The sequence below is a fragment of the Chiloscyllium plagiosum genome, unplaced genomic scaffold (genome assembly GCF_037043375.1).
Source record: "Chiloscyllium plagiosum isolate Xiang-an unplaced genomic scaffold, Cpla_swu_hap1 HiC_scaffold_40, whole genome shotgun sequence".
NCBI lineage: Eukaryota > Metazoa > Chordata > Chondrichthyes > Orectolobiformes > Hemiscylliidae > Chiloscyllium > Chiloscyllium plagiosum.
The window spans coordinates 9,798,813-9,813,108 of NW_028270178.1; the positions used below are offsets into that span (position 1 = coordinate 9,798,813).

The window sequence follows — 14,296 nt, forward strand, 5'->3', positions numbered from 1 at the left end:
ATTCAGCCTGTTCTATCAGTGCTGTCTCTCAATCAATTCAGCTGCTCCCAGTCTCCTCTGCCCTATCTAATCCCTCACCTCTGGTAATGTCTCTCCTTCAGATCTTCACCCAATTCTTTTTTGACCCTGCCTCTTCCACACTCTCAGGCAGCGCATTCCACACCCTAACCCCTCGCTGTGTGAGAACGTTTCTCCTCCAGTCACTGTCACTTCTTTTACTAACTGCCTTCAAACGGTGTCCCTCTGGGTCTCGATCCCTCCCTCAATGGGAGCTGTTTCTCCCTCTCCACTCTGACCAGACCCCTCGTGAGTTTGAACACCTTGATCAAATCCCCTCTCGGCTGCCTCTTCAGAGGGGAACAGTCCCGGCCTTCTCTGATATATCCACGTCACTAAAGGTTCCTCATCCCTGAAAGCATTCTTCTGAATCTTTCCCACAGCCTCTGGAATCTTCTCACGTCCGTCCTAAATTGCAGGGTCCAAAACGGGGCGCACTCTTCCAATGGAGGCTGAGCCACTGTTTTATGAAGCTTTAGTGTAGGAGTCGGTAAATCGCACCCACCCCCTCCTCCACATCAATATCACAGAAAGAATAAAGTTCATAATCCAGAACCTCAGGTATAAAAACTTCACCCTGAAAGGACTTAGATATGATTTAGTGGGCGGCACAGTGGTTAGCACTGCTGCCTCACAGCACCGGAGACCCGGGTTCAATTCCCGACTCAGGCGACTGACTGTGTGGAGTTTGCACATTCTCCCCGTGTCTGCGTGGGTTTCCTCCGGGTGCTCCGGTTTCCTCCCACAGTCACAAAAGATGTGCAGGTCAGGTGAATTGGCCGTAGTTAAATTGCCCGTAGTGTTAGGTAAGGGGTAAATGTAGGGGTATGGGTGGGTTGCGCTTCGGCGGGTCGGTGTGGACTTGTTGGGCCCAAGGGCCTGTTTCCACACTGTTATCTAATCTAATCTAATGACGCAGAGCTGGGCTGAGGAGTGGCAGATGGAGTTCAACCCTGCTAAGTGTGAGGTTGTCCATTTTGGAAAGACAAATAAGAATGCGGAATACAGGGTTAACGGTAGGGTTCTTAGTGAGGTGGAGGAGCAGAGGGATCTTGGGGTCTATGTTCATAGCTCTTTGAAAGTTGCCACTCAGGTGGATAGAGCTTGTAAGAAGGCCTATGGTGTATTAGCGTTCATTAGCAGAGGGATTGAATTCAAGAGTCGTGAAGTGATGTTGCAGCTGTACGGACCTTGGTAAGGCCACATTTGGAGTACTGTGTGCAGTTCTGGTCGCCTCACTTTAGGAAAGGTGTGGAAGCTTTGGAGAGGGTGCAGAGAAGATTTACCAGGATGTTGCCTGGAATGGAGAGGAAGTCGTACGAGGATAGGTTGAGAGTGCTAGGCCTTTTCTCATTGGAACGGCAAAGGATGAGGGGGTGACTTGATAGAGGTTTATAAGATGATCAGGGGAATAGATAGAGTAGACAGTCAGAAACGTTTTCCCCGGGTACAACAGAGTGTTACAAGGGGACATACATTTAAGGTGAAGGGTGGAAGGTATAGGGGGGATGTCAGGGGTGGGTTCTTTACCCAGAGAGTGGTGGGGGCATGGAATGCGCTGCCTGTGGGAGTGGCAGAGTCGGAATCTTTGGCGACCTTTAAGCGGCAATTGGATAGGTACATGGATGGGTGCTTAGGCTAGGACAAATGTTCGGCACAACATCGTGGGCCGAAGGGCCTGTCCTGTGCTGTATTGTTCTATGTGCTACGTAATTCAAAAGTAAACACAACAGACTTGAGAAGGATGTTACAGGTCAGAGTATGCAAGGGGCAGTGAAAACGTGGTATGATATTGGTGTGCAGGGGACAATTTCAAAGTTAAGCAGGAGTTACTAAATTTGGAAGAACAGTACCTGTGATGAGGATAGTGTGGAACTCCAAAAAGGACATTGGTGGAGTGCAGAGAATTTAAATGCAGAGAATTGTGAGATACAGCAATTTGATCAGAGCGACACTGAAAAGCAATATGGAATGGGGGAAACAATTTTAAAGGTGTTGCACAAGCAGAGAGAGATCTGGGTGTGTATGTTCGCAAATCACTGAAGGTAACAGGACAGGTGGACAGAGCAGGAAATAAACCACACGGTTCCCTCCGATTTATTCATAGGAGCTAAGAGTACAAAAGCAAGGAGGCGAGGCTGGAGTATTGAGTGCAGTTGTGGGCACCATTTCATAAGGAAGATGTGAATGCATGTGAGAGAGAGTGCCAAAGCGATTTACAAAGGCTGGACCCTGAGCTTCAGTGATGAAGACAGACTGAAGACGTTGGGGACTCTTCTCTTTGGGAGAGGAGGAGATTGAGATGGAGATCTGACAGACGTTTTCAAAATCATTTGCAGGGGCGAGACAAAGTAGACGGGGAGATTCTGTCACCAAGGGTGAAAGGAACAAGAATGAGAGGGTCTCACATTTAAAGGGACGTGCTAATGAAGCAAGGGGGATGGGAGGACAACCCAGGAAAATACCCAGCAAGTGATTAGGGGGCCTGGAAATGTGGGGGAAGGCAGGTTCAATTCAGGCATTGCAGAAGTGAAACAGTTCGGTCCAACTCGTCCATGTCAACCAGACAGCCTAAATTAATCTAGCCCCATCTGCCAGCATTTGGCCCATATTCCTCTGAATCATAGAGTCACGGAGATGTACAGCAGGGAAACAGACCCTTCGGTCCAACCCGTCCATGCTGACCCAGATATCCCAACCCAATCTAGTCCCACCTGCCAGCACCCGGCCCATATCCCTCCAAACCCTTCCTATTCATATACCCATCCAAATGCCTCTTAAATGTTGCAATTGTACCAGCCTCCACCACTTCCTCTGGCAGCTCATTCCATACACGTACCACCCTCTGCGTGAAAACGTTGCCCCTTAGGTCTCTTTTATATCTTTCCCCTCTCACCCTAAACCTATGCTCTCTAGTTTTGGACTTACCTATCCTGGGGAAAAGACCTTCACTATTCACCCTATCCATGCCCCCTCATGATTTTATAAACCTGTATAAGGTCACCCCTCAGCCTTCGATGCTCCGGGGAAAACAGCCCCAGCCTGTTCATCCTCTCCCGATTCAAACCCTCCAACCCTGGCAACATCCTTGTAAATCTTTTCTGAACCCTTTCAAGTTTCACAAAATCCTTCCAATAGCAGGGAGAGCAGGACTGAAGACAGTATTCCAGAAATAGCCGAACCAATGTCCTGTACAGCCATAACAGGACCTCCCAACTCCAATACTCAATGCACTGACCAAGAAAAGCAAGCATACTAAACACCTTCTTCACTATCACTACGACTCCAATTTTAAAGGAGCTATGAACCTGCACTCCAAGGTCTCTTTGTTCAGCAACACTTCCCAGAGCCTTACCATTAAGTGTATACCTCCTGATCTGATTTGATTTTCCCAAAATGCAGCACCTCGCATTTATTGAAAATAAACTCCATCTGCCACTCCATACCCATCGGCCCATCTGATCAAGAGCCCATTGTACCCCGATGTGATTGAATGGCCTCCTGCTGCTCTGCCCGTGCAATTCAGTTCGATCAGGGATGAGCAGTAAGTGCCAGTTTTTAACAGGGAGAGGGAAACACAATCTAGAGCTAACAGCCAGGGGGCGAGAGGCGAGGTCTGAACTTTGGCTCGTTTCCTCACCTTGAAAGTAGAGTGACGCAGTCCTGAGAGTGAGACCACAGCCTACAGGCACCGTGCCCGTCCGGTATACAGAACAATCCTAGCCCCTGGGCCAGCTTACTGTCATCATCCCTGCCTCCCACACACTGAGCCCTGGGCAGAGAATTCCACACCATTCCTTCAGCAATTCTGCCTCTGCAGGAAGGGAGGGCGTGAGAGTCTGTCCCCAGGGTAAGGTGTGTGGGAAAGGGGTGGGGTGGGGGGTTTGGTTCCCTGGCAACAGTCTCATTACAAAAAAAGAGATACACACACCATCACTCAAACACTGGAGGGGGTTACAGAGATAGGGAGGGGGTGTAGGGGCTGGAAGGGGTTACAGAGATAGGGAGGGGGTGTAGGGACTGGAGGAGGTGTAGGGGCTGTAGGGGGTTACAGAGATAGGGAGGGGTGTATGGGCTGGAGGGAGTTACAGAGATAGGGAGGGAGTGTAGGGGCTGGAGGGAGTTACAGAGATTAAGAGGGGTGTATGGGATGGAGGGAGATATAGGGAGGGGGTGTAGGGGCTCGAGGGGGTTACAGAGATAGGGAGGGGGTGTAGGGGGTGCAGAGGGGTTACAGAGGTAAGATGGGGGAGTAGGGTCTGGAGGGGGTTACAGAGTTAGGGAGGGGGCGTCGGGGCTGGTGGTGTTACAGAGTTAGGGAGAGTTTGATGAATTAGGCAATGACTGTGTTTTTTTAATTTTCAGCTTGTGGCGAGAATATAAACTCTGACAGAGCCTCAACAATTGCCTTCACTCAAACAGGGAAGGAATATGGCAGGAGTTGGTTTGTCGAAGTGCACTGGGCTGGGAAATGAAAGATCGGAAATATAATGAACTCAGTAAAAACTGAATTGTCTCGTGTGGATGCCAATAAGTATCATTGAGGGAGAGTGATAATCTGGAATCTCACTCTACCAATCTTGGTTGGACATCAGATGTGTCTGAATTGTTGCAATCAGAATTCGCCCTTTGAGACAGCAGAGAGAGAGAGACACACACAGAAGAGAAAGACATACAGTGTGATGGAGAGACAGAGAGTGAAATAGAGACAAAGCAAGAGACAGAGAGAGAGAGAGAGAGAGAGAGAGAAAAAAACAGATGGGGGTGGTGGAGTGGAGAGACAGACAGACAGAATGAACAGAGTGAGTGACAGATGGCGAGACAGAAAGACTGAGACCGAGATTCAGAGATAGAGAGAGAGGCATACAACGCAAGAGAGATGGAAAGAGAGAGTAACCGATGGAGACAGACAGAGAGAGAAACATAGGGAGAGACAGAGAGGTTGAGACAGAAAGAGAGAGAGAGAATAACAGAGAAAGATGGAGTGGGAAAAATGGAGACAGGATCAGATAGAGGGAGAGTCTGAGTCATACCAGGGTCATAACAGCCCAATAACTGGCGGTGGGGGGTGGGGGCGTTGTTGGAGGCACTTGAACTCCATGCGGCCCGCGTTCTCTCTCACCTTGCCATGAAGAAACTTGCTCCCCTTGCCCAAAGACAATGGCGGCCAGCAGCAGCATCGAAGACTGCGCCCCTTTTTACTGGGGAACCTTCTAGATCCAGGCTCGGAGCTTCTCACCCTCCTCCTCCTCCTCCCCACCCCAGGGCCTCAACACGCACCACGTGATCGCCAAGGCCTCAACACGCGCCACGTGCTCGCCAAGGCCTCAACACGCGCCACATGATCGCCAAGGCCTCAACACGCGCCACGTGATCGCCAGGGCCCCAACACGCGCCACGTGATCGCCAGGGCCCCAACACGCACCACGTGCTCGCCAAGGCCTCAACACGCGCCACATGATCGCCAAGGCCTCAACACGCGCCACGTGATCGCCAGGGCCCCAACACGCGCCACGTGATCGCCAGGGCCCCAACACGCACCACGTGATCGCCAAGGCCTCAACACGCACCACGTGATCGCCAGGGCCTCAACACGCGCCACGTGATCGCCAGGGCCTCAACACACGCCACGTGATCGCCAAGGCCTCAACACGCCCCACGTGATCGCCAGGGCCCCAACACGCGCCACGTGATCGCCAGGGCCCCAACACGCGCCACGTGCTCGCCAAGGCCTCAACACACGCCACGTGATCGCCAAGGCCTCAACACGCACCACGTGATCGCCAAGGCCTCAACACGCCCCACGTGATCGCCAGGGCCCCAACACGCGCCACGTGATCGCCAGGGCCCCAACACGCGCCACGTGTTCCTGAGAGCCTCAACTGTCACGAGATCACCAAGGTTCCCAACCGCCACGTCGTCGCGAGGGCCCCCGCGAGCCGCCAAGTGTTCGCGAGCGCTCCCAAGTGCCACGTGCACGCGGGGTGGGGCGGGACGGGCACGTGCTCCGTTGTCAATCAACCTTCCAACCCCGCCCCTTTCCTCCATCCCGACCTATCACCGCTGTCCCTTCCCTTATACGGAGACGGTTGCCGGGCGACGACTATGGGTTCATCCATTGATTGGGTGGGGGCGGAAGTGCGAAGAAAAGGGGCAGACCAAGTGTTTTTTAGATGGGGGGGGGGGATGAGGCTGAAGGGAGAGAGAGAGGAGAGAAAGATGCAGAGCAAGAGATGGAGAGAGAGAAGGAGAGAAAGATGCAGAGCAAGAGATGGAGAGAGAGAAGGAGAGAAAGATGCAGACCAAGAGATGGAGAGAGAGAGAAGGAGAGAAAGATGCAGAGCAAGAGATGGAGAGAGAGAAGGAGAGAAAGATGCAGAGCAAGAGATGGAGAGAGAGAAGGAGAGAAAGATGCAGAGCAAGAGATGGAGAGAGAGAAGGAGAGAAAGATGTAGAGCAAGAGATGGAGAGAGAGAAGGAGAGAAAGATGCAGAGCAAGAGATGGAGAGAGAGAGAAGGAGAGAAAGATGTAGAGCAAGAGATGGAGAGAGAGAAGGAGAGAAAGATGCAGAGCAAGAGATGGAGAGAGAGAAGGAGAGAAAGATGCAGAGCAAGAGATGGAGAGAGAGAGAAGGAGAGAAAGATGCAGAGCAAGAGATGGAGAGAGAGGAGAGAAAGATACAGAGCAAGAGATGGAGAGAGAGAAGGAGAGACAGATGTAGAGCAAGAGATGGAGAGAGAGAAGGAGAGAAAGATGCAGAGCAAGAGATGGAGAGAGAGAGAAGGAGAGAAAGATGCAGAGCAAGAGATGGAGAGAGAGAAGGAGAGAAAGATGCAGAGCAAGAGATGGAGAGAGAGAAGGAGAGAAAGATGCAGAGCAAGAGATGGAGAGAGAGAGAAGGAGAGAAAGATGCAGAGCAAGAGATGGAGAGAGAGAAGGAGAGACAGATGCAGAGCAAGAGATGGAGAGAGAGAAGGAAAGAAAGATGCAGAGCAAGAGATGGAGAGAGAGAAGGAGAGAAAGATGCAGAGCAAGAGATGGAGAGAGAGAAGGAGAGAAAGATGTAGAGCAAGAGATGGAGAGAGAGAAGGAGAGAAAGATGCAGAGCAAGAGATGGAGAGAGAGAAGGAGAGAAAGATGTAGAGCAAGAGATGGAGAGAGAAGGAGAGAAAGATGCAGAGCAAGAGATGGAGAGAGAAGGAGAGAAAGATGCAGAGCAAGAGATGGAGAGAGAGAGAAGGAGAGAAAGATGCAGAGCAAGAGATGGAGAGAGAGAAGGAGAGAAAGATGCAGAGCAAGAGATGGAGAGAGAGAGAAGGAGAGAAAGATGCAGAGCAAGAGATGGAGAGAGAGAGAAGGAGAGAAAGATGCAGAGCAAGAGATGGAGAGAGAGAGAAGGAGAGAAAGATGCAGAGCAAGAGATGGAGAGAGAGAAGGAAAGAAAGATGCAGAGCAAGAGATGGAGAGAGAGAGAAGGAGAGAAAGATGCAGAGCAAGAGATGGAGAGAGAGAAGGAGAGAAAGATGCAGAGCAAGAGAAGGAGAGAGAAGGAGAGAAAGATGCAGAGCAAGAGATGGAGAGAGAGAAGGAGAGAAAGATGCAGAGCAAGAGATGGAGAGAGAGAAGGAGAGAAAGATGCAGAGCAAGAGATGGAGAGAGAGAAGGAGAGACAGATGTAGAGCAAGAGATGGAGAGAGAGAAGGAGAGAAAGATGCAGAGCAAGAGATGGAGAGAGAGAAGGAGAGAAAGATGCAGAGCAAGAGATGGAGAGAGAGAGAAGGAGAGAAAGATGCAGAGCAAGAGATGGAGAGAGAGAAGGAGAGAAAGATGCAGAGCAAGAGATGGAGAGAGAAGGAGAGAAAGATGCAGAGCAAGAGATGGAGAGAGAGAAGGAGAGAAAGATGCAGAGCAAGAGATGGAGAGAGAGAAGGAGAGAAAGATGCAGAGCAAGAGATGGAGAGAGAGAAGGAGAGAAAGATGCAGAGCAAGAGATGGAGAGAGAGAAGGAGAGAAAGATGCAGAGCAAGAGATGGAGAGAGAGAGAAGGAGAGAAAGATGCAGAGCAAGAGAAGGAGAGAAAGATGCAGAGCAAGAGATGGAGAGAGAGAAGGAGAGAAAGATGCAGAGCAAGAGATGGAGAGAGAGGAACCATTGCTCAGACTGGAACAGATAAGTCAGCTGTTGAATCAATCTCTCCAAATGGCTGTCTTGTTTACAAAGATTTATTTATACTTTATTGAAGCAATAAACTCTCTTTGTATAAGATTCCTGTTGTCTGCCTCTCTCTCTCCCTCTGCATTTCTCTCCTGTCTCACTTTCTCCTTTTTCTCCCTCTCTCTTTCCCACTCACTCTTTCTCATTCGCTTTGTCTCTTTCTGTCCCTCTCTCTCTCTCATGATCTCCATCTCTTTCTCATTCCATCCGTCTGCCTCCTTCTCTGTGCGTCTCTCTCTTTTTGTCCTCTCACTATCTTCCTCTCTAACTCTCTCTCACTGTCACTTTCTCAGTCTCTCTCTCCCCCTCTGTCTCCCTCCTTTGCTCATCCTGTTTTTCTGTATGTCTCTCTCACTCTCTCTCTCTATCGCTATATCTCTATCTTTCTGTCTCTTTTCCTCTGTGCCTGTCTCTCCCCCTCTGCATCTCTCAATCTCTGTGTCCATCTCTCTCTCTCTATTTTCCTCTGTCTCATTCTGTATCTGTCTCTCTCTCTCTCTGTTTTTCCCTCTCTGTGTCTCTTTCCATCTCTCTGTCTCTCTCTCTGTTCATCTCTCTCTCGCTCCGTCTCTCTGTTTTTCTGCCTCTCTTCATCTCTCTCTGTCTCTTTTCTCCCTCCCTCCATTTCTCTGTCTCTCTCTCTCTCTGTTTTTCTTTCTCGGTCTCTTTCTCTGTTCACCTCTCTCTCTTTCTCTCTCCATCTTTGTCTCTTTCTCTCTTCGTCCCTCTGTGTCTTTCTCCCTCCATTTCTCTGGATCTCTCTGTTTTCTTTCTCGTTCTCTTTCTCTGTTCATCTCTCTCTCTCTCTCTCTCTCTCTTCTCCCCTCTCTCTGTTTTTCTGTCTCTTTCTCTGTTCATCTCTCTCTCTCCCCCCCTCTATTTTTCTCCTCTCTCTCTCTCTTCTCCCCTCTCTCTGTTTTTCTGTCTCTTTCGCTGTTCATCTCTCTCTCTCCCCCCCCCTCTGATTTTCTCCTCTCTCTCTCTCTCTCTCTCTCCTCCCCTCTCTCTGTTTTTCTGTCTCTTTCTCTGTTCATCTCTCTCTCTCTCTCTCTCTCTCCTCCCTCTGTTTTTCTTCTCTCTCTCTCTCTCTCTCTCTCTCTCCCTCTCCATCTCTTCCCCCCACCCTCTCCTGGGTGTGGTTCCTAGGGTTGGCCCCACCAGATATGAACTCAGTGTGTACAGCGGCATGTTTGGATATGCCCGCGTTGAATGCCTGACATGGGATGAGACCAGACAGCTGCAGAATGAGCGGCTGAGAGACGCCCTTCCCCCCCACCCACCCCCCCCCAACGCCCCCTGTCACTCTAACAGACCCCAGCCCAAGGCTCTTTATAGGGCAGCTCCTTCGAGCCCGCGCCTCACAGATCAAGAGAAACGCCACACTCAGGACACAAAGGGTCAGATACTTTAATCGGCTCCCTCGGAAAACAGAGACTTCCTCTGTAAACAGAGTTCCGGACAGATGGAGAAAGAGACTCCTTCTTCAAGCAGGACACCCACCCCCTCCAGCCCCTGCACCCCTCCCTATCTCTGTAACCCCCTACACCCCCTCCCTATCTCTGTAACCCCCTACACCCCCTCCCTATCTCTGTAACCCCCTACACCCCCTCCCTATCTCTGTAACCCCCTACACCCCCTCCCTATCTCTGTAACCCCCTACACCCCCTCCCTATCTCTGTAACCCCCTACACCCCCTCCCTATCTCTGTAACCCCCTCCAGCCCCACAACCCCTCTCCTTATCTCTGTAACCCCCTCCAGCCCCTACACCCCCTCCCTATCTCTGTAACCCCCTCCAGCCCCTACACCCCCTCCCTATCTCTGTAACCCCCTCCAGCCCCTACACCCCCTCCCTATCTCTGTAACCCCCTCCATCTCCTACACTCCCTCCCTATCTCTGTAACCCCCTCCAGCCCCTACACCCCCTCTCTACCTCTGTAACCCCCTCCAGCCCCTACGCCCCCTCCCTATCTCTGTAACCACCTCCAGCCCCTACACCCCCTCCCTATCTCTGTAACCCCCTACAGTCCCTACACCCTCTCCCTATCTCTGTAACCTCTCCAGCCCCTACACCACCTCCCTATCTCTGTAACCCCCTACAGTCCCTACACCCTCTCCCTATCTCTGTAACCCCCTACACCCCCTCCCTATCTCTGTAACCCCTCCAGCCCCTACACCACCTCCCTATCTCTGTAACCCCCTACAGTCCCTACACCCTCTCCCTATCTCTGTAACCCCCTACACCCCCTCCCTATCTCTGTAACCCCTCCAGCCCCTACACTCCTCCCTATCTCTGTAACCCCCATGCCCCCTCCCTATCTCTGTAACCCCCTACACTCCCCCTCCCTATCTCTGTAACCCCCTCCAGCCCCTACACCCCCTCCCTATCTCTGTAGCCCCCTCCAGCCCTTACACCCCTCCCTATCTCGGTAACCCTCATACCCCCTCCCTATCTCTGTAACCCCCTCCAGCCCCTACACCCCCTCCCTATCTCTGTAACCCCGTCCAGTCCCTACACCCCTCCCTATCTCTGTAACCCTCATACCCCCTCCCTATCTCTGTAACCCCCTCCAGCCCCTACACCCTCACACTGCCTCTTTAACTTCCTCCTCGTCTCCCAGATCGCCACACTCCACTAATCCCAGTCTCTTCAGCATTCCTCTCGTTCCATCATTGGTGACCTTGTGTTCAGCTGGTTGGGAGTGAACTCTGGAACTCATTCCCTCACCTCGTCTCTCTCTCTCTCTCTCTCTCTCTCTCCCTCCCTCCCCCACCAACCTCCCTGCCCCTGTCTGTATGTGTCCTTGACTCTGTCTCTCTCTCTCTCTCTGTCGTTGGAATAGGCACCAGTGATCTGAACGCGATGATGTTGGGAAGGGGTTAATATAGACCGGAAGCTGCCTTTCCTCAGCATTCCTCAGTGCCCAGCTCTACGCTTGACCATGGGATTGTATTCAGAGTGGCATCAGAACTGTCTGTCAGAGGCTCTCTGTGGGGACAAATCGCTCTCCTCTGACTCATGGTTCATCTGCTTCGAGACACCCAGTTGCATAAAGAATAGCCTTTGTGCTGCCGACCCTCCACTCAGCCAATTGGCTGTGGGATCCTGCTGTGCAGCTCTGTGGTTGGCTTCTTTGACAAAACCACAACAGAGGCTGCCCTTCTCATGACCAGCTCACCTCGTTGTCTGGGCAATTTCCTGCACGGGCAGTTCTCTCTCGCTCTCTCTTCTTTGCCACTTTCAATCTCTCTCTCTCTCTCTCTTTTCCCTCTTCCTTTGTTTCTCACCCTCCTTCAGTCAACCTCATCTCTTTGCTTTCCCAACCACTGCACCTCACCCCACCAGCTTTATCCCTCAATGTTGACCTCAAATTCACTTTACCTGCTCCCACTGTCCATCTGTATCTCTCCACTATTCTCTCTCTGTCTCTATGGGGGCAGCACGGGGGCTCAGGGGTTAGCACTGCTGCCTCACAGCACCAGGGACCCAGGTTCGATTCCAGCCTCGAGCGACTGTGTGGAGTTTGCACATTCTCCCCGTGTCTGCGTGGGTTTCCTGCGGGTGCTCCAGTTTCCACCCACCATCCAAAGGTGTGCAGATCAGGTGAATTGGCCATGCTAAATTGCCCGTAATATTCAAGGATATATATATATATATATAGGTTAGGTGCATTAGTCAGGGTAAATACACGATAGTTGGGGAATGGGACTGGATGGGTTACTCTCGGGAAGTGTCGGTGTTGGACCAAAGAGCCTGTTTCCAAGTTTTATTCTATGATCCACTCTCCACCTGAGTCCCCTCTCCGTCTCTCCGCCCATCTCTTTCTCTTTCGTTGTATCCTTTATTCACCACTTTCTGTATCTCACTGCATGTCTCTCCCATTTTTGCTTCATCCCTCTCTCTGCCCTCTTTCCATCCCCGCCTCTCACTCTGTACCCTCGTCCTTCATCGCTTTCCTACCTGCCTCTTTTCCTGGTTTCTCTCTCTCTCTCTCTCTCCCTCTGTCTCTCTCCATCTCTCTCTCTTTGTTTTGTTTCTGGTATTTTTTCTTTATCCCCTTCTTTGTTTCTCTCTGTCCCTTTCCCTTTCTGTCTCTCTCTCTCTCCTCTCTCTCTCTTTCCCCATCCCTTTCTCTCTCCCTGTCTCCCTCCAACATTCTCCTTTGTTGCATTTCCCACTTTCTCTGTCTGTTCTTCTTTTTCTCTCTCACACTTCACCTCTCTCTCTCTCTCTCTCTCTCTCTCTTGCCTGTCTCTTGTTTTTTTCTCTCTCTTGTCCCTTGATGGATGTATCACTGCCTGGGGCCACTTGCATTCAACATGTGTGCCTCGCAACCCACACTTTACAGGAGACAAACTAGTCTCACCTCCTGAAAAGTTTGACAATAACAAAGATCCCTAACCACTGTCTATCTGGACTATGGGAACACACTTCCCACTGTTCCTGAGGAACCTCTCCTATTCATACACAAAACACCATGAAATTCGAGAAATTGCTGATGTCTCCTTTCAGTGCACAAACAGAGAATAGAGGGGGTTTCAGGGAGATGGAACACAGAGAAAAACTCTCTGGACACTAATCCTGGGATCAAGGCAGAGCCAGCGAGTAGAGCTACAAGATTAAACACCTTGACATGCCAGCTGATTTCACACCCAAACTACAGAAACAGACAGTGGGAGACCATTCAGCCCCAGCGTGCACATGCTGTGTCTTTCTGTAAGAATATCTCGATGCTCCTTCAGTGCAACTGAAATCTTTACCCTCCAGATGCTGACCCAACTCCGTTTTCACAGCCTCAAATGACCCTACCTTGACACTCTCAGGCAGCACGTCCCACACCCTAAACACCTCGAATGACCCTCCCTCCCTCACACTCTCAGGCAGCACGTCCCACACCCTAACCCCTCGAATGACCCTCCCTCCCCCACACTCACAGGCAGCACGTCCCACTCCCTAACCCCTCGAATGACCCTCCCTCCCTCACACTCTCAGGCAGCACGTCCCACACCCTAACCCCTCGAATGACCCTCCCTCCCCCACACTCTCAGGCAGCACGTCCCACTCCCTAACCCCTCGAATGACCCTCCCTCCCCCACACTCACAGGCAGCACGTCCCACTCCCTAACCCCGCGAATGACCCTGTCTCCCCCACATTCTCAGGCAGCACGTCCCACACCCTAACCCCTCGAATGACCCTGTCTCCCCCACACTCTCAGGCAGCACGTCCCACACCCTAACCCCTCGAATGACCCTGTCTCCCCCTCACACTCTCAGGCAGCACGTCCCACACCCTAACCCCTCGGATGACCCTGTCTCCCCCTCACACTCTCAGGCAGCACGTCCCACACCCTAACCCCTCGAATGACCCTCCCTCCCCCACACCCTCAGACAGCACGTCCCACACCCTAACCCCTCGAATGACCCTCCCTCCCTCACACTCTCAGGCAGCACGTCCCACACCCTAACCCCTCGAATGACCCTGTCTCCCCCACACTCTCAGGCAGCACGTCCCACACCCTAACCCCTCGAATGACCCTCCATCCCCAACACTCTCAGGCAGCACGTCCCACACCCTAACCCCTCGAATGACCCTGTCTCCCCCCACACCCTCAGGCAGCACGTCCCACACCCTAACCCCTCGAATGACCCTGTCTCCCACACACTCTCAGGCAGCACGTCCCACACCCGAAACCGCTCGAATGACCCTGTCTCCCCCACACTCTCAGGCAGCACGTCCCACACCCTAACCCCGCGAATGACCCTCCCTCCCCCACACTCTCAGGCAGCACGTCCCACACCCTAACCCCTCGAATGACCCTCCCTCCCCCACACTCTCAGCACGTCCCACACCCTAACCCCGTGAATGACACTGTCTCCCCCACACTCTCAGGCAGCACGTCCCACACCCTAACACCTCGAATGACCCTCCCTCCCCCACACTCTCAGGCAGCACGTCCCACACCCTAACCCCTCGAATGACCCTCCCTCCCCCACACTCTCAGGCAGCACGTTCCACACCCTAACC

General features: G+C 52.0%; 1 protein-coding gene across 1 annotated transcript in view; it reads left to right on the forward strand.

Moving 5' to 3' along the window:
* pold4 (DNA polymerase delta 4, accessory subunit) overlaps positions 1-4,800 on the forward strand; it is a 43,179-nt gene extending 38,379 nt beyond the window's left edge. The window contains exon 4 of the mRNA XM_087981679.1: positions 4,423-4,800. Within this exon, the coding sequence (XP_087837805.1) occupies positions 4,423-4,447 (25 nt within the window). The 3' untranslated portion in view covers positions 4,448-4,800. The remainder of the gene's footprint in view (positions 1-4,422) is intronic.
* Positions 4,801-14,296: the final 9,496 nt, after the last annotated feature.